The 27,628-nt window shown below is 39.3% G+C and overlaps 1 protein-coding gene across 1 annotated transcript; it reads right to left on the bottom strand.

Annotated features, from left to right (window-relative positions):
* Positions 1-414: 414 nt before the first annotated feature.
* SLC30A5 (solute carrier family 30 member 5) lies at positions 415-25,350 on the bottom strand. The gene is made up of 16 exons (XM_065406013.1): positions 25,277-25,350; positions 24,491-24,613; positions 22,522-22,588; positions 20,922-21,007; positions 19,547-19,634; positions 18,601-18,688; positions 17,209-17,285; positions 15,974-16,144; positions 14,952-15,240; positions 14,359-14,567; positions 11,517-11,674; positions 10,575-10,704; positions 8,232-8,463; positions 5,225-5,451; positions 3,400-3,528; positions 415-1,220 (listed from the first exon to the last, which is right to left on the bottom strand). The coding sequence occupies exons 1-16, from the start codon at positions 25,348-25,350 to the stop codon at positions 1,050-1,052; spliced, it is 2,319 nt and encodes a 772-aa protein (XP_065262085.1). The 3' UTR covers positions 415-1,049.
* Between the last annotated feature and the right edge of the window lie 2,278 nt (positions 25,351-27,628).

The following is a 27,628-nucleotide window of genomic DNA, read 5'->3' as shown; positions in this document are numbered from 1 at the left end:
TGAATTAACTTCAATTGACTATGAAATAACTCTTTTCACAATACTGAGATATTCAATGCCATAGAACTTACATATATCAATTGCATGAAATTCCACAATTAGTTACCCTGTCAAGGAGAAAAATCTAGGCATCTAAAAATAACTGGATTATACCATTTTAACAGGAAGAGCATGGCTAGAGGAGAGAGAGAGTTAGGATGTTCAGGGATGAAGTACTTTACACTTCAAACAATAATATTTCACTTGCAATTATCATAAAAAAGTATAAAATGTTTATTTTACATAGTGGTTCAAATTGATTTTCAGCCTCCCCAGTAAACAAGAACACAAAATAGTGCAAGGGCAAAACTTGCAATTCTGTTCTTCCCTACATCCACACTGCTAGCATGTGTACCAGTTGATTTTTTCTTACAAAAATTAGTCATTTTGATATAAATTTAAAATGATAGCATCTATTTGCCTTGGTGTACTAAAATTATGGTTAGAAATCAGTTTTATACAGAGTGAATAAATATAAAATTGTATATTCCTTTTTGTATCTAAAACTCTGCAAAAAACCTTGACTTCATATGCAGTTTAAGTTTTACTCTTCATAATAAATGTGTAAACATGCACGCACACACAGATTCCTCAAAATCATTTTGAAGGAAATAAAGTATCTTTGGAGGCAATTTTGTTTCTCTTGCAAAGCGTTTTCTTTTCCCTTTAATTTTGACATGAACATGATTCTTGATTTGATGTTCCATACTTTAGGGAAGGTATGGAATACATTTGTGCTCATCCACACACATGTAGCAAGATTTCTGTTTAATAAACACCAAGTACAGTATTTCAGATTTACATTATTTCCACATATACAGCAAATGTTCTAGTCCATCTTATTTCCTTTATAAAAGCACCCTGATCCAGTCTCAACATATTAAGCTTTTATAAAAAAATCAAATATATACTATATTTGTTTCTGTACATTTATGTGCAAGATCTCCTGACAAAATAATACAAATATTGAATACTACAGTTTATATCCCAGTGGTGAATGTAACTTCACATCACATGATGTAAGTGCCATCTTTGTAGTATTTCATGGATTCCATTTGTTGTGTCATAGCAATGACTTCATGGAATCCTGTACTGAGGCCAGACATATGTTGAAAATAGGCTTCTTTCTCCACCTGGACAGTTAAATTGTTCACTCCAGCATCTTTCAGAACTGCTGTTACCTGAGCATAACAGAAATTCAATATTAAATCTCTTTAATTGTAACTTGTGATTATACTCAGACACTAGAACGGTAGTTACAGACGAGCGCAAAAGGTCACATCAAATCTAGATACAACATTTATTATGGCCCGGAGAGGAGCCAGTCAGAAAATTAAAATGACTCAATTTGTAGCTAGAATTTTTTTGGGGGAAAAGTCAAGCAGTCAAAAGTTAGGAATCGCACAGGCAACCTTAATGCTTAATTGAGGGGGCTGAATTATGATATAGTCTAATATGACTACATATTTATTCCCTCAGGAATTCTGCCTCATTCATGCAAGAATGGACATTATGTTTTATCCTCACTGTTCAATGTGTGTCCTCAAGCCTTATTTATTGCAAACTATTCAAATCCTGCTCTGAATACAGAATTATTAATTTCCTCATAGGCTTTACTATGGTACTCATCACTATGGTATCTGAGTGCTTCACAAAAACTATCTTTACAACACCCCTATTTTACAGATGGGGATCTGAGGCACAGAGATCAAGGTAAAAAGTATCCAATAGTTTCAGATGCCCAATTTAAGATGCCTAGGATCTGATTTTTTTTTTTTCAGAGTACTTAGCATTGTATAAGGACTTTATACGTTCAAAGCACAGCTCCCATAGACTTCAACTGCACCGTCAGTGCTCAGCACTTCCACAAATCAGACCCCAGGGTCTCAAGGCAAGTGGCACCCAGAAAATGAGGAACACACAATTAATAGTGACTATGAAAGTTTGGTTTAAATCAGTGGTTTTCAACCTTTTTTCATTTGCGGATCCAAATAAATTTCAAATGGAGGTTTGGGCCCCTTTGGAAATCTTAGGCATAGCATGTGGACCCCAAGCCCCAGCCTCACACCCCAGCTCCTGCTCAATTTCAGTCTTGCTCCCATGTCCTTCCCACACACCATTTTATTCATGGCTCCCAGTTTCCTTGCACGGCCTTACCCAGTCAAAAGCCCCACACCCAAGCTCACTCCCAGTCTTCCTCCCTGCCCCCTAACTCTACTCCTTCCATTACCCACACTGCCCTTCCAGGCCCAGCTCTTGTCCCTCCTGAATTAAACTGCTCCCTCCTCCATGCTGCCTGGGTGCCAGAAAAGGGAGCATCAAGAACACTCCTGCTCTCAATTCCTAAGCCTAGTGCAACAGCAACTCCTGGCAGCTACGGGCACCAGTTGCAGGGAAAGTACAGGGAAGGGGCAAGGGCAAACCATGGTGAAATCATTTTTGCTGAAACTTAATTTTTTTTTTAAAGTTGGAGGAAAACATCCAGCATGGAAAGTTTCAGCCCTAATCGTTAAAGTTTGGTAAAGTTATAAGTGGCTAAAAACAGGGTCTTTATAATGAGAAGTGTCTGACAACGTCAACTACAGGCAGAGCTGGTAGCAATGTCTAGAACATAAAAAAAGATGGCCTGGAAAGGTTTCCCCATTTTTAAAAAAACATTATTAATTCAGGTCTCATCTAATTTGGAACAGTGAAAAGAGAACCAGTGAAATTGTATTTACAAGAGTAAAAAACTGAGCTGTTGAAAAAGTAAGGGATTTTTATTCAGACTGTTTAAAACCTTTGTTTCTTTTTATTAGTACCTATTTAACAGCACTGCATTAATGAACATTTTGGAGAGAATGTCATAAAAAACATGTCACTCTTGCCCCTTCATTTAAGGTGAGAGTTCCTAAAATACATCTCAGATCCCCAGGAAGTCCTCCAGCAAAACAAAGGAAAAATAGGCTAAACACTTCTGATATTTCGAAGATTAAAAACAAGCAGAAAAAAGCCCCACACCACCACCCTGAAGAATTTGTTCAGGCTTTTGTTATACCATGAAAAAAAAAAAAAAAACTACAAAACTAGGTTCCCCCAAAAAATCCTTTTGGCAGGTCACCTCTAAAGCAAGACAAAAGAAACTGGCTGATCTGTTTTCAAATGTCAAAAGCCTACCACCAAACAAACTTTTTATAGGACAACAGCAGAAGGAGGAGCAGAGCAATACTGAAAAGGCTTGTCCTGGAACATCAGCTACTAGCTATGGAAATCATTACAACAGCAGCTTCAAACTTAAGCCTATGATTGAAATATTCAGGGTTAATCAACAGGGCGTAAAATATGAAGAGCCAACAGATTCTGAAAGTGTTATATGGTTACCTGCTGTATAATTCTCTGTTCCATCACATCTGACATCACCTGTACATGTATAGTACCTGCCACAACACTAGCAGAGTGACACCAGAAATGAGGATCTCTGTAGGATATTAAACCATCTATTTTCTGGATCTGTAAAAAATTGCATTAACAGTAAGAATTACTTTTGCAATATTCTACTTTATGCCTTCCTGCACACTTAGATAGCTACTGGTGGCAATTATTTCATGCAGCAGATACTATTATACAGTAAAATAAACTGCCATCATTTTACGTTATATACAGAAATTGTTATATAGAGACATTTTTGGAATTGGGACAGTGTTCCATCATTGCCAAAAATAGAAGGCAAAATGAAAAATTTGTGGGTAGGGGCTAAAAAGGAGGGACAAAGACACTGAAGTGGAGTCCCCAACTGGTGGCCAGACTATAGTAGCATCAAAAGAGAGACTAGCAGAGAGGCTGGCTTTGGGCACCCAAGCATTTCTAAGGACCTATCCCCATGATAACCAAGATAAACAGATACTTCAATATCCTAGTTGGACTTAATATGTTCACATTTCCTCTCCCTCCTTGTCCACGTGAGGTTTTTTTTTTTTTTTTTTTTTAAAGTGAACTTTATTAGGTTATTTATTGTAATATTTCTTTACTAAGTTTCATACTGGTTAATTTTTTTCTCCCCACTCCTAGCATTTGGATTATTTTCCGGTTTTGTTTCTGGTTTTTATTTATCCCACCTCAAGGTCACTCACTTCCATTCCCTCTTCTGCTTCGCCCAGTTTCCTTTTGCATCTCCTTTCACTAAATCACGTAAGTCCACAATCCTCACCTTCCTCTTCTTCTTCCTCTCCACGGATCTCCCTCATCCAATTTAATTCCATCCTGTATTCCCTGGTGGCAAGAATCTATTATCCCCATTCCCTGGTGACAAGCAGTGTTGAATACCCTTGTTGCTGGAGTCCCCCTTCTACTCTTGTTGATGGAATCCTGGAAGTTCCCACACCAGTTTCCCGATTTAGAAGTATTTAGCAAGCACGCCATGTACTTCAGGACTATGCCCATTGGGGTTCTGGGCAGGGCACTCACAAGAGCTAACACTGGGAGCAACAATTAGTGGATAAGAGTTAACAATGGGAGTGGAGTGCTGCCATAGACTTCAGGCCTTGACTGATTTAGTAAGAGCAGAAAGCAGCCTAGACTGAAGGGGAAGGAAAAAATCAGCAATAGAGACTGCAAATGGGAAGAAGAGAACTAGCTTCAGTTTTGCAGCCCCATTCACTACAAGCCAACCTGTCCCACAGTAGACTGGAAGACTGGCCAAACTGCAACTGCATGCCCAGGAAAGAATACTGCAGCCAAATGAAATCTGGTCATGCTAGAGTTAGAAAGAAAAAAAAAAAGCCTGTCCCGCTTTTATGAGATTTATCGGATTTAGTAATTACAATTAAGTATTAAATAGTCCTCTCTCATTCTGCTGGATAGGTTTACAGAGTTACCAAGTTAGTCCAAGGTTGTGAGCTGTCCATAAAAGCAAAAGCAACATATGGCTGTCATTGTTATTTAAACAGTCTATTCCGGAAAAATCATGGATTTTTAAAATTGTAAATGTTAAACTAATAAAACCAAAAAGACTCATGTATCTCTATAAAAACTGATGAACTTAGACAAGCAATTTGGGATGCCCAAGAGTCTTAGACAAAGATAACTGGCACAATGAGGAATGATTGCATGTAAAAGTTAATAAATGCAGTCAGAAACTCATTATAAATCTAGACTGTATATAAACAAAGAAATTAAAGTAAAACAAAATACAAGTTTAAGTTCCGACCTTTTCTAGCGCAATGTGCAGATCTTTGTCACATTCTGGTGGTAGCCTCAGCAAAAGTACTTGACAGGCATCTTTTATCAGTGGGATAACACTGAGAAAAATTAATGTAGCAATAAAGAGAGAGCACAGGGGATCAGCTATCAGCCATCCAAACTGTTGAATAAATATCGTAGATATGATCACACCAACACTACCCAGGGTGTCTGCCAACACATGTAAAAACACACCTGAAACAAAATAAGATTTTGAATGATTGAGTGCCTGCATTTAGTTGCCATCAGCACATGGACTATATAGCATGAGTATTAAAATAAAATTTCTCAGTACAGGGATCAAAATTCTCTCTTGGATCACTGGTCTTGGACCTATGGTAGAAAAGCTTACTGATGTGCTAAATTGTTTCTAATGCTGGCAAGTATTAAGATAGACCATTATCATTTTGTGTTTTTACTCCAACTCTGGTGCGATTTACATCTCTCATAACCTGCTGCTGCTAGGATTAGTGTTTTAGATCATTTGAACTCTAGTACTCTCAGTTTGCATTTAGAAGGTACAAAATATTAACCTCTTAACACTAATAGTTTGTGAGATTAATCCTGATACTTCAGCTCCCACTAAAGAATATGCAAGTAGTGAGAAGCTGAGCAGACTTTACCAAGGAAAAAAAATTCAGATCGGTAGAATAGTCATCTAAGCTATTTGATTGCATTCAACTTCTCAATTAAAATAATATAGCATTGTGATAGTTAAATGCTTGAAACAATACATTTTACATACTAAAATTTATTGTAATAGACTTAATGTGACAAATATTTGGTAGATTTGCTATATATTGTATTTTTTCCATACTATCAGGAAGATTCCAGCAAGTAACCACACTTTAATAAATAAATATATATATATTTATTTATTAAATAATGCTGCCAGCTTTGTGTTTTAGGTTAGTCTGGTCTTTAGCAGAACTGACGAGAAGTATTATTTTATATTATGAATCAGTGACAAACATGGTTTACAAAGTTTTGTAGAAACTGTGTTGCATGCTGGTTTGTAAAGGAAAACTATGAACAACTATGTCAGCCTCAATGTCCCATTGGTCTACTTAGCTCACAACCATCTCTATGGCTTTGTTCAGACTACTACCAATGTTACCAACACACAGAATGACTTCCCAGTCCTGGCCCACCCAGTCACTACTCTCTTCCCTCAAATCCTCTCAAAATTCACTTCTTCCTTACTGACCATAAATAGCAAGTTAATTATTTTTAAAAACCCAAGACTAACTGAACCAGAAGTTCAAGCCTATAGATGCTATCCCAGTGTAACAATCTATACTATTATGGTCACCACTTTTCATAAAATTATGATAACTCTTGTACAAAGTATGCCTTGTGAGGTGCAATTTGAAAATTTATAATCTGCTGAACATTATTGTCCTGTTGATGTGTGTAGCAACAATGTGTATGAAGTTATAAGATTCTATTGTATGATTGTTACTGTAACATGCTGTACACTTCTGGGTAACATCCACAAACGAGTTTTTCAGAGTAAAAGGCACTCTGGCTCCAGCCAGGTGTGAAAGAGCAATCATCAGTTTAAGCAGTCGTTCTTCAGCAACAGGAATTGTAAGCAAGAAATTTACAATTCACCTGAAGGACAGCTGGCAGAGCATGTATGCAATACAACTGTTGACCCCAGCACCCAGCAAGGACTTTTCCAGTAAAAAGGGTCAGGATATATGAAGGGGGAAAACAGGCCCCTGACCACCTCTCCTCCCCCATCTCTTCTCACTGCAGCAAGATTGTTTGAAAGACAAAGAATCATCATTGAACTGGGGAGAGTGGTCCTAACGAAGGCTTTCCAGTTAGGACTGCTGAAAGTTTTGGGTGAGAAACCCTTTTGCTTTCAAATCTTATTTAGCTTGGTAAAGTTTAGGATTTAGCTTGGTAAAGTTTCCGTGTTTATCTTTTATTTCTCTTGTAACCAATACTGACTTTTATGCCTTTACCACTTATAATCACTTAAAATCTTTCTTAAAAGAATAAAACGTTTATTAACTAATCTAAACCAGCGTGTTTTGACTGAAGTGCTTGGGGAATCTCATTGTTCCCTTTGATAGAACGACGGACTTTTAATGAGCTTACACAGCTCGGGGAGAAGTGGGGGAGTCCGAAGCAGTGCAAGACACACATTTCTGGGATGTAATGCTAGGACTGGGGGATTTGCGGGTGTCACCCTATATATAGTTCATGTGTGGCTGGGAGAGCATTCATATTTTCAGCTGGGTTTGATTTTGCATGCTGACGGCTGCGTGAGCAGGCCAGGAGCGGCTGTTCTGATAGCAAATCAGAGTAAAAGGCACCCCAGGCTGGAGAGTTAAGGGGACACAGTGGCTCCACAGTCTAGACTATACCCTGGGGGATGTCATACCATAAGTGGCAAGTTAATTATTTTTAAAAAAGCTAACACTAACTGAACCAGAAGTTTGGGCCTATAGATGCTACCCAAGTACAAATAATTAAATAGGTGAATGTGTCTAAATAGAGTAACTGTTTAAATGTATTGCTGTTAACCTTGGTTCTTCCACTCCCCATCCCTTTCCTAGTTATTTTAATTGATCAGCTGTCATATGCCATCTAAAATTAGATACATCGATGTTGGAGTTCTACTTGGTCTTTAAGACATATAGTACATTTTAGGTACTGTAAAAATATTATGGATCAAATAATAATAAAAATAAATCAACATTAAGTGCCTCTAGGACCCATACCATCACAAATCTGAGAACATTAAGTGTGAGGGAAGAAGCTAGTGGAATATCCCAAATTATGTTTATTCTTTAAAACATTTTAGCTAGAAAAAGTGTTTCCAAAAAGCTCTATATGTGCTATATAAAAAGACTGCCAGAAAACAAGTTTTAGAGAGATTAAGAAAAGTGGACAAGGGATACTTTGATTTAAAGGTTTTTCGACGGCTAGTTTACTTTTAAAATTAAACTATTTGTACTTACCTCTCATGTTGGCATTCATGCCTCCTCCTGAAAACCCATGAGAGTGTCCATGACTGTGATTGTGTCCATGGTCACTGTGGGAATGGCCATGACTGTGTCCATGTCCATGACCATGGTGTGAATGGCTGTGATCATGTGAGTGACAGCCTCCACGAGAAGCCCCATGGGAGTGGGCATGGCTAAAGGCACAGATACCAACAAGGTTTACTATGAGCCCTCCAACTGAGACTGGCTATGAGAGGGAGAAAAGAAAGAAAAAAAGCACAACCTTTAAATCCAATATTTCTTCCTTAACACTCAGATTAACTTGTTTGCTAGAAAACGACATTTTTTCTGTTAACAGCATCTAACATACTTCCGTGGCATGTCCAATTAGCTGAAGTTAACAATGACAATAGCAGGAGGATTCCCTTGCTGCTGAATGCTCACAAGTGAAACGTCTCTTCATATGAAGGACTTCTCTTTTCCTCTTTAAAAAAATCTAGTATCAGCAGGTACAGACATAGACAACTTTGCTTTCAACAAAGTGAGACTGAGTTCGTCTACTTCTCCCACAAGAAATAAAGCTCTGAGGATAGAGCGAAAGTTCTCTCTCAACTCCCCAAAATCACTTATCAAGTAGAACATACAGGAACAGTTAAAAAGGACCTGCACACTTCATCTTAAATTGTAAATATTTTGGGGGTAGTGACCATGTCGCCTTATGGGTTTAAGTAGTACATTGTGGGTGCTACCAGAATACAAATAACTCTCCACCACTCTTGCATGAAGAGACTGGAAAACTAACAGGAAAATGCCAGTTAGGAAGGAGACAGAAAGAACCCCCACCTCCTAGCAGAGGGTATAGGAATAGGAAGCTCATATTTGGAGAATGTGGCCACAGAGCTCAGTATGAGATATAGGATAGCAATGTTTTTAAAATAGGCCTTAACTCCAGATGAGTGTCTCTTAAATTACACTATTAAAATTTAGTATTTAAGTGTCTATATAAGCACTGGAGTTCAATGCCTTCAATGGGAGGAAAGAGGTAATTTCACACTTGTTTGAAAGACAAACAAAAAAAACAAAAGTAAAATTTATTTTTGTTTAAGAAGTTAAGGCTTAGACTTAGGGAAAAAAAGCAAAAATTGTGAAAAGACAGGATCTACAGTTTTGATTCCATGATTTAGCTGTACCCATACATACATCAAGGACGGTTTTAAGACTACCTGCGGTAATCAGCACCAGTGTTCCCTCGAATTTTTTACGTCCATGTGTACCGATATGGGGCAGAGGGTTGGAGTGCGGGGCAGGGCAGGGCTCTGGCTGGGGGGCAGGCTCTGGGGTGGGGCCAGGGATGAGTGGTTCCGGAGGGGGCTCAGGGCTGGAGCAGAGGGGTGGGGGGGGGGGGGGAAGAGAAGATGAGGGCTCGAGCTGGGGGTGCGGGCTCTGGGGTGGGGCTGGGAATGAGGGGCTTAAATTGTTTGTTTAAAACTTATAGTGTGTGTGTGTATATATAACTTTGTTACCCGGGACAACACACACACTATAAGTTTTAAACAAACAATTTAATATGTACACAGCAATGATGATTGTGAAGCTTGGTTGAGATGGTGAAGTAAGAGAGTGGAATAGCCTTACTGCTAAATGATGACCTAGCGCTCGACTGAGCCCTCAAGGGTTAACACGTTGTTAATGTAGCCTCACACTCTATACATACATACATATATATATATATTAGTCTTTTTATGGCAATTTCCCCCCCCCCCCCCAGAACCTAACCGCCACCCCCTTTACATTAATTCTTATGGGGAAATTGGATTCACTTAACTACTACTTTAAGCAAAACGATGTTATGTTCCTGAAAAATGCAATGTTAAGTTACTGTATTCAATAGTTTATTTTGTAGATAAATGGAACTTCCTTCCATGTATGTAACAGGAGGATCAAATAATTAAAGCCTTGTTCACAAAGCTAACCACACCCTATCCCCCTTTCCAACAGACAAATGCCATTCATTATAAAACTAGGATTGTAATATAAGAAATTACTTCTGTAATTTAACTAACTTTTGAATAGGTTTGGAGAGAATTTTTTTTCTCTTTAAAATAGGAGAAGGTAACATTTAGAAGCCGGCAATATAATGAAGTTTTTATCTTTAGACGTATGGACTTTTAATCCTGTTAGTCACTATATAATAGAAAGCAAAGAAACATTTTGAAGTCATACTGAAAACAAATGCTTGACATTATATAATTTGAGTCCCCACTATTCAGATAAGTGGATCTTAATTTCAATTACGGAATAAATATTCTACAGGAGTAACTAAAACTGTTTTTAACAGAAGAAAATGACAAAACTTACAGTTAACATATTTGTATCTATGTCTGGAGGATCTACCAGTCTGGCCACAGACTCCATGAACACGAAGAAAGCTATTACCATTAGAAAAAGGCCATTAATAAATCCAGAGAGAATTTCTACACGGCCATACCTGAAAGTGAACAAGTGTAATGTACATTTAAGAAAGACTGAGGAATAGCTAGATTTATCATATTTGAAAATATTATTTGGCTTATTCATGCATTTAATACAGTATTTCCTTTTCAAGTCAGTTTGATTTTTCACGTTAGAACAAACTACCATAACAAATATGTTACACAATTATTTTCTGCTCTGTCCTGTGGTAGCACTCACGAAGTGGTAGGTGCTTTCCCAACACAGCACAATCTCTACCCCAAAAAGCTTACAATCAAAGACAAAATAAAGAGATGGTAGGTAAACAAAAGGGATGAAAGATGGCCATGTGGTAATTGGCCTTGTCCTCATAATACAAAGTTATAGTGATACAATTAAAAAAGTTAACTATACTACATATATTACAGCTGATAGTTGACAAGCTGGCTAGGGAATTTAGCCACATAATTCTGCTAATTTCATTGGGAGTTATATGGCTAAATACCCCATTAAATTCTGAATATCTCAGCGTGTACACACACATTTCCAAATCCCTTCCTGCAATCATGCTGACATAACTGCTTGTATTTTTCACATGTAATACCTCATTTTCTTTTTGAAAAACTGACTGATCTAGAGTAGCACAATGGGTTCATAACACTGACAGACATTTTTGAGGGGCAGGGAGAAAGAGGAGGAGTAATAAAGTGTTGAAATAGTAAGTGCCATGAAAAGATTTCATAATAGGAACATACCCCAAGTCCCTTGTGTTTAAGAGGAAAAAATGAGGACCTACAACTAACTAGCAGCATCTCTTCAAAATAATTATGTAAAAATTAGTGTACATACCCATATGAAAATATGCGGGTTGCTTTCCATCTAGTCATTAGAGCTGCGAAAAGTCCCATAACTAAAGCAGAACAATCAAAAAGCATATGAAATCCATCTGAGATTAGACCAAGGCTATTGGTCCACACTCCATAGAAGAGTTCCACAAAAGTGAAAGCCTAAAATGAAAGAAAAATTGATTTTTTTTCTTGTAACATGTTCTGAGATGAAATTGTGCTTTTATTTTGCATATGCAGTTGGCATGAAGCTCTGCCATGAAGGGCGCTACTAATTTTAGAGGGTTTAAATATTTCTGCACCAATTTTACTCTATTCTCCTACAAAACAAAACTATGGATTGTAATATTAAGTTTTGTATTAAAAGTCAATGTAAATGCAGACATTTTAAAACTCCCCCTCTCTTCTGCACAAACAAACGTAATTTCTATAAAAGGGACAGCATCTATATGGGAAACTAGAATTCTTTATTTACAAACAAATCAATATAAACAGTACTGAGCAGGGAGTTTCAAGCACATTGGCATGGCAATGTAGCTCAACTGTGATCTGATCTCTTGGGCTGAAAGGACAATATAATTTGCAAGCCCATCTAGTCTACAGTGTGTCTATCAAAGCAGTCAACATGGGAGACAGTTCTCATCAATTATGATGGTAATAATTATCTGGAACCAGGCAGTTTACCAATTCATTTTGCCAAGGCAATGGTGAACAGGGAGATGAAAAATTTAGATGAAAAATTTCCCTAGAGATGAAAGCTTCTGTAGCCATTTGTTTACATGTTTTGGTGGGTGCTTTTTACAGATAATGACTGGTCCATCCTGCAGGATTATGAATATCTGAAAATTGGACAGCTGCTGTTCATAAATGATTTGTATCAAAGCTAGAGCACTCCTTAAGTGGTTAGCGAGTACCTCAGATATCTGATATGACCAACCAGCATATATTGGTTACATTAAACTCCTGCAGAAAAAAGTACTCCTGTTAACAAGTCTTTACACAAGCCCCCTTACTCAGTAACATAATTGTCCCCAACACTGATTTTGAATTCCTCCCAAACAAGCATTACTTGTAACAAATCAAAAGGCTGTTTACTCAAAGACTGTCACCTAATGGATGGTTTCTTATTCACTGAGCAGGTTTCAAAAAGCCATTGCATTAAGATGTAGTTTAACGAAAGTGTTTTTCAGTCACTACACATTTTATTTATGGAGGTTGCTTTATAGAAATTACTTCTGTTTTCTTTGCTAACTAAAGGTTTTAAGTAGTTTAGGAATTAGTCTTGAGAGGAAGATGGTACCTACCTCATATCTCCTCCTGCATGACCCATCGTTATCTATAAATCTGTGTCTCTATAAAAATCAAGCTTTCTTCCTAATCCTTCTCCAGTTCCTTCTTTCTCCATTAACTTCCCCATCCTCTACATTCATACTTTTGAAGTCATCTTTGGGTAGATCTACACTGCAATTAACAACCTGCAGTTGGCCCATGACAGCTGACACAGGCTTGCGGGGCTTTAGCTGTTGGCTGTTTTATTGCAGTGTCCAGTTCCAGACTCCTGCCTGAGCTCTGGGACCCTCCCACCTCGCAGGATCCAAGACCCCGGGCTGCAGCCCAAGCCCAGAAGTCTACATTGCAATTAAAGAGCCCCTCAGCCAGAGTCCCGTGAACCTGAGTCAGCTGGCATGGGCCAGCCGTGGCTGTCCAATTGCAGTGTCAACATACCCGTTGACACTTTACTCCCCTCATACCCAAACTTTCACACTCCTGGAAAATTACTAGAATCTTCTTTGCTAACATTTTTGTGCATTCTTTCATCTCCCCCCTCAATTACTATAAGTCAAGTCCATGCAGCTTCCCCATTTCTCACCTCTACTCCTATCTATTCCAAAATGACACTAAACTGATCTCCCTCTACTTCTGTTGTCATCCCCCTTTGAATGCCTTCAACTAACTTCCCACTTTCTATCTTATCTGCAGGCACTCAAGCTCATTGCTCATATTTCTAGGTCTTATGTGATCTCCCGTTCCCCCACTACATCTCTGATTTTGTTCCTACTGCCAATTACTCATTTTGTTTCTCAGTCATCTTTCATCTCCATCATCACGTGCCACACATTTGGAATTGTTTCCCAATTCTTGTCCACCAACCACCCTCTCCATTTCTTCAAATAGATTTATTTCAGAAATCCTTCATACCTTGATCTCTGTCTTTCAACACTCTTTCCTGAATTACTGTTGAGTGTCTTGTGTGTATTGGATTGTACGGTCTTCAGGGCAGGAAACAGGTGCCAGTCTTTGTAAATGCATTCAGTGCTTTGTCAGAGTATATTTACATTGCAGTAGGGCCCAGAAGAGTCAATAATGAGTGAGGCCCCTTGTGCTAGTCGCTATACAAATACATACAAGGTGCCATGACTATTCATATTAACCTGACAAGTACAACTGTAAGTCAAACTATCCTGTCTTTCACAGAAGACCCAGCAAAAATGTATTCAATCTTAAGATTCCATTAAGTTAACTATGCCAAAACTAACTAAGTTTTGGAAAAACTTCCTAACTGTCATAGTGGTTAAGCACTGGAATAAATTGCCTAGGGAGGTGGTGGAATCTCCATCACTGGAGATTTTTAAGAGCAGGTTGGACAAACACCTGTCAGGGATGGTCTAGATAATACTTTTTAGTCCTGCCATGAGTGCAGGGGACTGGACTAGATGACCTCTCGAGGTGCCTTCCAGTTCTATGATTCTAAGTTAAAGGTCATATTAAAAGTTGCCAGTAAATTTTAAAGAGATTGACCCTTTTTCTACTATGATTTGTCATTAGAGTTAAAAAAGTGCACTTACCAGATTTAGGCACAAGAAGTAGAAAATCTGTCTAGAGTCATACTCCTCAAGGATTTGTTTCAGTGACTCTTTAATAAACCGGGGTAACGACTGAGAACTATGCTGCAAAGCATCACCCATAAAATTATATAGAGGAATACCTTCAGGAGAATAGCCAATAAGAGTGCCTTTCTGCCCTTTCCTGGAGGGGGAGGACAGAATATTGGCAGCTGCAAAGAGAGGTAGATGTTTTTGTTGTTGTTTTTAACCTTTATGGATGATTGATAATGCAAGTGTTTTATCAGTGATTAAAACTTCCACCAGCATATCAAGGTGGTGAAAGTCACCAGCTTCATTTTCAAGGCTAACGTTTTATTGTTATACTAGACTGGATCATCATTTCCACAAGCAGAAAGATTTACTGTATCCTTTTTTGTAGGCAATGAATTATGAATGTAGCTGTGGGTCTACAATACTGTGCTGTTCCCCCTCACCCATGGAACCTACAGAAGCAACTGTGGTGGAATTCTACAGAGAATGTGTGTGACCTTCCAGTAATATATAATTATTTTTAACTGGTTTATCATTTAAAGGGGAAAAAAAGGAGTACGTACATAAAATGAAGAAAATGGCACTCACTACCACTCCTCCAGAGAGAACGTGCTCTGTGATTTCATGGTGTGCTGGCTTGTTCATAGCTCGAAGCTGATCTGTTATCGGATGTGTCCAGAAGCTGCCAAAGAGCAGCGCACTAATCAAAATGAGCAGCGATCCATAACGGGCACACTTTGAGGCTTCCATCTTGACAGAACATATGGACTCCACATAAAAATCCAAGATCACGACGAAAAAGATAACAGTTATAAAAGGCATGATGAGAGAGGACCAGGATTCTACTTTACTCTGTGATAAAAAGAACAAATTCTTAGCAGTATTGATCACAGGTTGGCAGAAGTGTCACCTACATATAGTACCAGTTTATGTATCTAGTATTTAATCTATTGCACGTTTGCTATACTTTAGACACTTTAAATAAACAGGTATTCACAGATTCATAGATTATAAGGCCACAAGGGACCATCGTGATCATCTAGTCTGACCTCCTGTATTAACATAGATCACAGAACTTCCCTGAATTAATTACTACTTCAAGTCCAATATCTGTGGTTGAACTAGAACAAGTCTTCTAGAAAAACCATCCAGTTAGGAAATTAATGAAGTTGATTTGCTATAAAAATGTTTTCTATTGATTTAATTCTCTCTATATAGAAAGATAGTGGTGTAAAAGCTGCAAATTTAGAACAAACATGTATTCCCCAAGAGAGACAATATCTTCATCATCACTGCCTGTAAGGTTAGTAGAGAAACCAAACTACCGCACACAGTCCAACATATCCTCTTCTTATGAGTCTTGAGAGAGCAAACCCAAACAAACAAACAAAAATCAAATCACACATATGTACGTATCAGAAACACTGTGCATATAAAACCAATCTATTTTTCAAGCAAAAATCTCAAGAAAAGTTCCAATAATGTAAAATAAATTCTTGTAAAGGAAAGGTATATGTTGCAGTTTACAAATGCAGTTGTTCGAATATCAGTCACTTTTGCTGATGAACCCTTGCTATGCTGTTACCTCAGTTGTCAGAGATAGGACGATGACCCATGGGCACAACAGAAGGACCGAAACAAGATGAGACAAAGCTTGAAGACGCTTGGCTCCACCTACATCTACAGAGAGCTTTCGGGAAGCCATATGAAAACCAACCTTGCAACACAATGCCAGTACCAGCAACAGCACTCCACCCTGCAACACAGATAGATCCTATTAGCAGTACTTAAGTCAACTACCTCACTCCAATATAAGTAGTATTTACATGACAGAATATTAATATTCTTTTCCTTATTTCCTCCTTTTACTTATTAACATAAGACACAGACAAGGTATTCCCCCGTCCCCTCCAAAGATAAGCTTTATTTGCTAACGCTAACGTTCTATGACTTAGTTTGCAACTCCCAGTATTTCTAACTGGAACTCCATCTTCAATTTCTCTCTTGCCATTCTCCCTTCTTCCACCCACAAAGTAGCACATTGGAAATGTTTGAAAATAAAATGGAATCATCTTATATCATCCACACTCTTTGTATTTATTTATCTTCATTCAAGCCCTGTGTCATTTCTCCCCAACCTTTTATTTAGAAATTGTTCCCTAATCTTTACAAAATATATTTACATATACAAAATTAGCTTCTCATATTTCTTAGGTCTAATCTACCCTGTGCTAGGCTAACCAATTTAAATCAGACAGATGAGTTAAGTTATTTTTAAATAAGGCCAATGTTTTCTAGCGGTGTCACAAATTCAGTATTTTCTTTTCGGCTTTTCATTTGCCAGTGCAGCAGTTCCAGCAACAAGACTAACTAGCTGGAGCGTGACAGGCAGTTCCAATCAAATACAGCAATAAGCCTCATACAGCATGATTCTGATACTTTACTCAGTAAAAAGCCGCACTAATTAAAATAGGGCTACAGAGAAAATTGGGGTATCACCCAACTCAAGTGAGGGTATCAGAATCTGGCTCTTAGGCTCCAAGTAGCGTGGGAAAGAGACAGACACACAAGACAATGACTGATAACACTAGGGAACAGAGGGCTTGTCTATTAAGGGTCATGAATATCTAAGTCACAGTTGAAATGAAACTACTTCAAGTAAAAAAGGAACAAATTTAACAAATACTTTCAGCTTATGTATTAAAGTAAAATGCTGCTAATAGTTGATAGGACATTTTGAATTAATGCAGCTCTCTTCTCAGAATTTTTATGAACACATTCAATAATTCAGCATATAGATTACAGAAGAAAGCAATTTACCTTGTGATCTGCAACTCCTAGGAAAGCAATGATTGTATGAAGAACATGGGTAAGAGCACTGTCATGATGGCCCTCAGCTAAACAAAGTTAAGGAAGATTCTCCAAATGAACCCTCTTCCAACTGCCCAACCACATCTCAACAGCACCTCATTCTCATAAGGATCACAAGTGATTTACTGATGTTATTTAAAAAATAATGAAAAACACAGCTACAGGTATATAAGAGGACCAGAAACTGTAAATACCATAGGAGAGCAATAGAGGAAACATTGTACATTTAAAGAAAGTAAAATTTGAATCAAATTAAGCTTTGAAGTTTGGATAATTCTAAAATTTTAAATTACAGAAGTCCATAAGTCTATTGCTTCCTTAGGTAAAATATCTGAAATGATGTTACTCAATGAAAGAACTTGAAACATTTCACATAAGCTAGTCTTAACATTGATGTTAAATCTGGTAATTATTTGGACTTAAGAGGAAGAACTGGATACCAGAAATAAAATTTTAGATCAATTTTCACTGGAAGCATTACAATATTTATTTATCAATGAAATGTCTAAAGTATGAAACATTCTGTTAATAGACAGCTTTTGAAGAGTTTCCGAACAAAAATTTAAACTTGAGAAAATTAATGAAATTGACAAATAAAAAAGAGAGGTGCAATCAAGATAAAAAAATTTAAAAAATGATTCCTTCTGAATAGACAAAAATTATATTTTAACTTAGAAGCAAGTGAAATCGGTCTAACAGAAAATGAAGGAAGACAATTGGTAAGATTGGGTGTGGATGAGCCTGCTAAATCAGTCCTCTAATGTCCTTCCCACAATTCCTTCCAAAGGACAGATAAGCTCTCCTGCAGCTACCACAAATGACTGACAAAGAATGAGTACCTCAGCACAAGAAACCATGGGATGTACCCCAGACACACATGGGATTGCATAAACAGGGAGGATACAAAAATGTGGGTACAGCTTTGCAGTGGGGATTCACACCAGGCTAGGCTAACCCACGTGTCAATCCACCCAGGTTAACTGCACAGTAGAGACATATTATGAGGTGCTGAGCATCCACCACTCCTGGGACATAGGCCTCAAGCTTTCTCTGAGAGGGAAACTGAACAGAGAGGCTTCTAGTTAGTTGAAGGGGCCTGGTAACTAAATTGGGATTTTTCTGTCATTATGTTCATTTAGATTGTAATTGTTTATAGCAAATGTATAGCCGATGCTGTTATCCCTAAAGTGACTAATAACCTGCATTTGACTGGATTAGTTGCTCGGAATGACTGTTTCCTCTTTTCTTTCCAGTCACGAGTACAATGCTCTGGAAAGGAAAATGCAGTTGAAACAAGGCTAACTTACACTTTTACTCCAAACACATGGTAAGAAAGGATACGATGTTCTGCAATTTTAGCCATGAGATCATCATTATCAAAAAGCAATAAGCAGATCACAGCAATGATGAAAAACGCAGCACCTCTTGTCTGGAAAGACAACAAAAGGGCATCAATATAAAATGGCTTACTTGGATGGCAAACATTAAAAGTTGCACAAAAACCATGCAAAGGGCTTTTCCCTTCCCCACAGGTGTGTACATGTAAGAAAAACAAAGTCCAAACAAAATCCTTAAAGCAAAAATTACATTTGGAGAAACTGATCTTGGTTATAAAAAAAAACTGTTTTCAGCTTTTATCAGACTTGTTAGGTGACTTTGGACAAGTCACAGCAGTTCTGTGCCTCATTTCCCCCTTCTGTAAAATGGGGATAATCATATTTGCTTCCTTTGTAAAGTACATTGAGATCTATAGATGAAAGGTATTATCAGAATTATTTGTTTTGAGAATATGGCTATGGTTGCTATATATGACCCTGGGAATGTCACCTAATCTCTCTGTACTTCAGTTGAAACATCCATAAGATGGGGATAATATTTCCTTGTTTCTCTGCTCCCAGAAATATGAAGTTTAATTTACTAATGTTTGTAAATCACTTTGAAGTCCTTGGGTGGAAAGTGCTATACAAGTGCAAAATACTATATTTTAAGTTTCTTCTGCATACAAATGATAAACTCCTTGCATCTCTTCATCATTGTGAATCTCAAACACCTTTTCATGTTGTTACTCCTTGTATGTGTGCCTGTTTGCATATTTATTTCATTAAAAAAGGAAGTACAGATTGTAGTTTCACCTACATTTAAACTTAAAATATACATAATTTACCTATCCCTTTTATGAATTTGAGTCAGAAACAATTAGGTTTACCTCTTCTGTATTCCTGAATACCAGTTACATTTTAAAGTTATACATTATAATGGTCTTTTTCAACAAAAAATATTTAAATACCTTTGCTGGTCCTCCTCCTGAACTTGTGAACAAAACACTAAGCAGTGACACAACAACCACATCACTGTGCTCAAACAGCAACAATGTCCTACAAAACAAGAGAGAAACCAATTTTTATCACGTCCATTTCAATATGATGCACTAGCTTGATATACCTGGTTTCAACTAAAATTAAATGGAAGGGAGGTCAAGAATTTAATCTATGGCTTCAATAGGAACATTGTGCAATTCAAAAGAATGGTAGGGAACCTGAAGTGTAGTCCAGCAATCCAGCTGTTGATAGACTCTGCCATGATGACAAATCACATAAAAACACCTATTTTCTAGCTCAAACCATAGATCATGTACAGTAATTGAGTAGTAGTAACTACCTAAACACTTTTTAAACAGTAGCGTGCTTTATTAGAGCATCAAGAATCAAATTGCTCAAGATGGAATTAATGTTCATATTACAATAATGTCTGATAAATCTGAAGTTCCCTGTTCTCTGGCTGGGAAAAGGACCTTTTCTTTTCCTGTTAACTTCTGATTACTGAGGAGCTGATTTCCACTACTCTCCTTCTCATACAATCGCCTCAATGCAGACAACGTATAGTTCTCACTTTTGGATCCTCATCCACCATTCATAACTCCAGTGACTTCCTCTACTGCTGGTAGCTTTCCCAAGCAGCAGAAGTTTGAAAGTGTCAGTTTTACAAATGTGCATAGTTTTCTTAATAGCAGCAGTAAAAGTGACTACAAGACATATCATTTTCACTGCTTCTGCTTGGGAAAACATCGATCATTCACAAAGGCACTGGAACTTTCAGCTGACCTGAGAAAACAGCAGTAAATTGATTCGCATTTGGACATCTTTGCTATCATAAGAGCTAAACCTCCCCCCTCCCTTTTTTTTTTTTAGGCAAACTAAAGCTTAACCTTTGCAGAATTAGATAGCTTTAAGCCCTATCTCCACACATTAACTATTCAGAGAGAGGCTTTCCCGAAGCTCTTCACCTCTGGAAGTCCAATGTTGTCATCTTTTTTCTGATCCTTTCTGAATCAGTCAAGATAGTCCCTTGCATCACTCAGTGATTGCCACTTAATGAACTAAAGGGACTTTTTCTCTACACAGACCTAAGAGTATTACCATCACCACAGTACGCTCAACCCCTCCACACTAAAAGAGTAAACTAGGATGTCCTGTAGCAAACCAGGAACTGAATAATGGCTGCTCATCTGAGGATTTATTTTTATAAACAAACAAAAGTACATTTCTATCAAACACACTTAATTTAAAAAGAAATTAAGTGTACAGACTTGCTATTTCAAATAACTATAAAACAAATTAAGTTAGTGTATACAAATAAAGTATGCTTTCAGGCATGTACGTTACCTGAGAGGTCCACAAAGAGTGAGGCCAAAAAACCACAAAAGTGAAATGATACAGCCAACAACCGCATGTTTAACTATTTTGATCCACTATAAAAGAAAAACATTTTATTAACATTTTTTGCCTGCTTTCCAAACAAACATCTTGCATTCAGTTCACATACCAATCATTACATTAAAGGAACATTAAAATGTATGCTGTAGAGCATCTTCAGAAATTAAAACGATCTGACTTGTCTTGACTACTTCACAATGACCCATTATGTTTACTTTTGGAAATACATTTTATGGCTGAAATTCTTTACTTTTATCATTTTCTATCACAGCAGCAAGTTCTTTTGATGTAGTTTTAGTGCCTTTTTTAAAAAAATCCATGGGTTACAATAGTTAGGCTGAAGTCAAATTTACTTAGTGGTCAAAAAATGCTAACACTCAGTGTATTACACAATAAAATACATCTGACAGACATTCACAGTGCTAGATAAAGTTGTTCAACATTATAAAACTAAGGCCTTGACCCTACAAATATTTATGTACTTAATTTTAATCCCAGTCAACTGGGACTACTTACGTGCTTACAATTAAGCATGCACCTAAAATTTGAAGGATTATGATTTAAGAAGTCTTTATCAGGAGATGCAGCTCATTTTTATTAAAATAAAACTACTTATGATATATTTTAGTGAGACAAGTGGGTGAGAAGTTCTGTTGGCCCAATAAAAGATATTACCTCACCCACCAGGTCTCTCTAATATCCTGGGACCAACTTGGCTACAACAACACTGCAAATAATAGATGTATTTTCTTGTTTTAAACCAGACAAACAACTAGATAAAGTTAGATGCGATTTTTATTTTTTAAATAATCCACTCAAGTTATTCTTACGCCAAAAATCTTAAAAATCCAACATTTGAGTTAAGACCAAATTAATACCTTTAGCAGACAGAAAGATAGATTTTTCCTGATGTATGACAAAACCAAGAAATTTGGTCCCCCTCTCACTTTCTTTTAAATTCTGCCATGAGCTTTCTCAAGCCAAATTTACCTTTAGGACATTTCCTGGTTCAGATCCTCTATACTAAATACATTCCAAATTACTATGTAGTGGCACAATCAATTATTTTATATAAAGATGAATGCAGGGAAGGGATGACGACAAAAGTTCTTCCTCTCCATATTTCAGGCTCCATTCTGACAACTGCTCGGACTCCTCTGCACTGTGGGATCAGCACAAAGGGGCTGAAAAGCTGGTGGCCCAAACCCTCCCGCACAATACAATCCTCTGGGCCACCCTCCTCCTCTTGGTCCCTGGTACAGGAGGCATTCCCCAGGGTGCAGCTCAGGACTGATCTCTTCATATTTACAGCTATTTGCATGTTAGTTGGTAAAGAACAGAGTGCTCATGCAGGATGTAATTTTCCATGGGACTTGAGCTCCTAAGTCACTTAGGTCATTTTGAAAATCCCAGCCATGTTTTCCAGATGAAACCAGAAACATCCCTTTCACTTCCAGCAAGCAACTAAACATTTTACTAGAGCCATTATTCATATTGTCCCAGAGTATCTAAAAGTGAGTGTTCAAGCATTAGGTATAAGTCAACTCACCTGGCGCTTGGTCACAGTTTTTCCAGAAGAAAATGGCTTTTGAAACAAAACCATAAAAAATGCAGACCTGTTAGGGGAAATATTCTCCATTAGTGTACTAGTTCAAGTGCACTTTCAGTCAAAGTTCAAATGTAGCTATTTTATTATTCACACTAGTTCTAGGCAATTGTTTCTCCCCCGTAACAAGTAACTATTCTACAGCTCCACTTGTATCTTAAATGAATGCTACCTGGCTTTAGCGGGAGGGAAAAAACAACAGTGGCTCAATATGTTTCTGTCACCCATAGCCCATTTCAGCTATTCAAGTAGCCATAAGCTTCAGTAAGCTTTTTGTAGCAAATGAATTTTAGTCCTGCCTATTTTGCCAGCCATACAAGTCTGGCAGAGGATAGCCAAATGGTTGTTAATTCACACTTAGCAGGGATCAAAATAAGTGAATGTGTAGAAAAGAATAGAGTTTTAAAGGGGAGCATGATTATATAATACTACTGTTACATTTTCATTTCTAAGGTGCCCCTACCTGAAGGCTTCTGAGTGCATAAAAACTAAATAAAGCCACTCACCCACACACCTGTACTAGAACTGGCCTGAAAGAGTATACAAGTCTGTCGCATCTTACGCGCATTTAACATGCGCGATTTCAACTTTACGCGGTCGGCAAAAACAAAACAAAACAAAAAACAAAAAAAAGAGAAAAACAACAATTTTAATACTATACCTGTAGTGCGGGCGATTTCGCCCGCCATTGAACTCAATGGGGTTTTGGCTATACGCGGTTTTTGCTTTACGTGCTAACCGTGGAACAGAACCCCCGTGTAAGATGAGACAGACCTGTACCCTATATCCTACCTTCCCAACAACCATAAAAAATAAACTAAAAGGAAAAAAAAAAAGATTATGTTGTTTGGAAATAGCCAAGTGAAAAACCCAAAAGTGGAAATAAAATGGGAACATAAAGCTAATTGATATTAGTCAATGTTATCAAGTTAGTTATAGCACAGCTTTCACAACTCATTATGAGCTAAGCTTAAATTAGTATTGGTCCAGCTACCAACAAAGCTATTAATGATGACAATAGATGTAGAAAGTAAGATTCTAGAGTGGAGGGCAGCTTAGCTTCCTTCCAAAGAAGAGAGTAGCATAAGAAGAGACCACACTGATCTTACTTGTAATTTTTACTTAAATGAAATATTCTAGATACACATTTATTCTCTTTACTCAGTATTTGTCATTACATCATCTGTCTAAAAGTAGCAACTACAAGCACTTTAATGAATTAAAATTTTTTTTCCTTCTTCCCTATAGTTTCTCAAACTACAGTAAGTATGCTTAAAGATTAGGGTTTTAGATACTATTGATTCTAATAAGATATTCTTCCTCTTAAGTACAGGGACTATTACTAGAACTGGGGATGATCATTTTAAATGCATCTACCATTGTATTTCTATTATCAATTAAATGGTTAGTTTTGTAGCATCATACAGCTGTGCATTACAACACAAATTCTTTTACCATCCATGGCAAGAGGATGCTTAGACTACCCTTTATCTAATAAAGTCAAAGCACAAAAGCTACACTCTAACCATCACTACATCAGTACCTACAAATTCCCCATTGAAAATAAAAATCTGAAAAGGGGTAAAGGAAAAGCAGGCCGAGTAGCTGGATAGGACAACAAAGCATCTCAACTTTTTTCTTGCACATCTGTCAGGAGCTGTTATCCTTTGTCAAAATGTACATCCCATCAGAAACAAGGAAGGTTTTTCCCTTTAACAACCGGTCATGCAGCACACAAAAGGCACAAACGCCCTTGACTTATTATGAACGAAACTTTTCTTTCCTTTCCTTTCAGAATGAATCTTTTACAAACCCAATGGAAAGAAACCCAGGCATTCATTGCCACAAAACTATTCTCAAATGAAAGAAGCTGCAGCAGTGTTATAAAAGGCTTAAACAACAGCACACTTACCCCAGCTGTACTATAAAGATAAACTGGACAAGGTGGACCACTTTCAGGAGATCATAGGATTCAAAAAGTCCCAGAGCCTTTAAAAACTTGGTGAAACACAGCAGCACAATGTATCTGGTCAGCCTGCAAAAGAAAAATGATCACAGGCATTTCCTAAGCAGGGGGCAACAGGGACCAAGATCCACTCGGGGACGCAGGCTGGCTCAGAGGCCCTCTGCCCGCCTGGGCACTGGGTGAAATACAGCCTGAGCAGGCGGCGCAGGGACTCCGCTCGCCCCCCTGCTGGCAGCCTGAGTAGAGACCCCGGTAGGGTGACCAGATGTCCCAATTTTATAGGAACAGGAGTACTTGTGGCACCTTAGAGACTAACAAATTTATTAGAGCATAAGCTTTCGTGGGCTACAACCCACTTCTTCGGATGCATATAGAGTGAAACATATATTGAGGAGATATATATACGTGTGTGTATATATATCTCCTCAATATATGTTTCACTCTATATGCATCCGAAGAAGTGGGTTGTAGCCCACGAAAGCTTATGCTCTAATAAATTTGTTAGTCTCTAAGGTGCCACAAGTACTCCTGTTCTTTTTGCGGATACAGACTAACACGGCTGCTACTCTGAAACCAATTTTATAGGGACAGTCCCGATATTTGGGGCTTTTTCTTATATAGGCACCTATTACCCCCCACCCCCATCCCGATTTTTCACATTTGCTGTCTGGTCACCCTAGACCCCGGAGAGGGTCCCAGTCCCCCCTTCCTCACGCTGGGAGCTGCAGTTACCGGGCGCTGGGCACATCCACGGGCCCCAGCCCCCCGCCTCCGGCCAGGGCCTCGCCGCTGTAGGGCGTCTCCATGCCGGGTCTCAGGAGCCGCGGAGGCCGCCTCCCCCGCCGCGGGACCTCCTCATCCTCCGCGTGCTGCGAGCTCGGGCCGGGCGCACTCACTCGCCGAGCTCGGGAGGGAGGCAAGGCCCGTAAGCCGCGGCCCGCAGCGGAACTTGCGGAAGCTGAGCCGGGCCAGCCACGTCCTCAGCGGCCGGAACCCCGCACTACAGCGCGGCGCGCGGGGGAGCGCTAGCGCCCTCCCCCTCTCCGGCCCAATGGACCCGCCCGGCTAGGGACAGGGCCCGGCTCGCGGCAGCGCCACCTGTCGGCCTGGGGCGGCCGCTGAGCGCAGCAGCGACCCTCCCGCTAAGGAGCGCGGGGGAAGAGCAGGGAACGGGTCACTGGCACTGCCCGATGCGGCGCAGGCAGTGAGCCGGGCCTCCCCTGACCTCTGCCCCTACGGAATCCTGTCTCCCCCCCCTTACGGAATCCTGTCTCCCCCCCCCGCTTTGCCCCTTCTCCCCCTTTGCGCACTGGCCCCCTTGGCCTTGCCCCTCCCCTCAGTTCCCTTTACCCTGCGCCGCCCCTTCCTCCTCCCCCTTTCCCCCCACTGCCCTCTTGCCCTGCTCCTTCCTCCTCCCCCCGCAGTGCCCCCCTTGCCCTGCCCCTTCCTCATTCTCCCCCTCCCCCGCACTGACCTCCCCTTGCCCTGCCTCTTCCTTCCCCCTGCACTGCCCCCCTTGCCCTACCCCTTTCTCCTCCTCCCCTTCCCCCACACTGCCCCCTTGCCCTGCACCTTCCTTCTCCTCCTCCCCCACACTGCCCCCTTGCCCTGTCCCCTCCTGTGCACTGACCCCCCTTGCCCTGCCCCTTCCTCCTTCGCCCCTTCCCCTGCACTGACCCCCCCCTTGCCCTGCCCCCTCCCCAGTACCACTTGGGACCCCCACCCCTGCCCTGAGCCTCTCCCTGCCCTACCTTGCCTCTTCCTTCCCCCCACATCCCATGCAGACTGGGACCTCCCTGCCCTGTGCCTTCCACCTTATGCCCTGGGTGGGAGCCTGTGCCTCCCCCACCCTGTGTGCCCCCTTCCACTGTGCAGCCTGGGCTGCCTCCTCCCCTGTGTCCTTCCTCCCAGGCTGGGCCTTGTCATGCTGTCTGGTCCGTGAGTGCAAACCTCAGGGAAGACTCTCAAGACGCAGGGCAGACACCCCAAACTAGTGGTATGTTCTGTAATTAGGTTTCACCAACCCAGTAACAGATGTGAACTTCTAAAGTCCTATAACAGTCTGTGTTGCCAACTCTCATGATTTTGTCATGAGTCTCATGGTAATTATTGTTTTCCTTAACGCCCCAGCTCCTGGAGTCAAGTGGATAGATGATGGTTTCTGCCATCATTTATTAAAGAAAAAGTAAGATTCTAAGTCTCTTGTTTGTGAAAAAAGTTTCAAAATGTGACCCCAGTGCACCCTAAAGTCTCAAAAAGCAGAAGGCAAATAAAAAGAACTCCAAATCTATTATTTTTACACAATCTCTTGATTTTAAAGCCAATCTCCTGATTTTTTATGAGCCTGACTCATGATTTTTGAACATTTGGGGTTGGCAATACTGCCATGGAGTTACAGACCGTCCCTTTGGGCATTCCAGTTTTTCCCACCCCCCAGGCAAGCTGGATTTTGTAATAGATGGTTGCTATATTCCAAAATTCACAAAATATTCAGGTTGCTCCCAGTCATTTACCCCAGGTCAATTTGTACCTCAGATTTCACACCAAAGACAACGCTTGTAGCAAATCCTATAGTAAAATACTAAGAATTTATTAACTAGCTAAAAGAAATGAGAGTTATTTACAGATTAAAGCAGGTACTATATGTACATAAATGGGTTACAATCTATATGGTTCCAAAAGATGACATCTGAATGTCTTTTTAGGGCTAACCCAGGTTGACCCTGGGGATCTGTGCTTTTGTTTCCTTGCTCCAACCCTGTGAGAGTCCAAACAGCAAAGTGAGATGAAGAACTTTCATGTCAGCTATCTTTATTTCCTTCCTTCAGAATTCAAACTGATGCAAGGAGGAGCTTCCTTGCATGTAGTGTATGTATTATGTGTGCTGCCAGCCCCAACATAACAACATCCCCCCCATACTCTGTATATTCCCCCCAATGATCGACAACTGACTTCAAATCTTTTGTACCGTTTATTTTTAAATATTCTCTAATAAAAATTTAAATCTTCACGGATGTGAGGGCCATTAGCCCAGTCTTTGTATCATGGTGCTTCACAATGGCCCACTTAGTTTTGATAGTCCTT

The sequence above is a fragment of the Emys orbicularis genome, chromosome 6 (genome assembly GCF_028017835.1).
Source record: "Emys orbicularis isolate rEmyOrb1 chromosome 6, rEmyOrb1.hap1, whole genome shotgun sequence".
In the NCBI taxonomy this organism is placed as follows: Eukaryota; Metazoa; Chordata; order Testudines; family Emydidae; genus Emys; species Emys orbicularis.
Note: the sequence above shows the minus strand (reverse complement) of the source record. Positions and strands in the feature narration are given on the sequence as shown.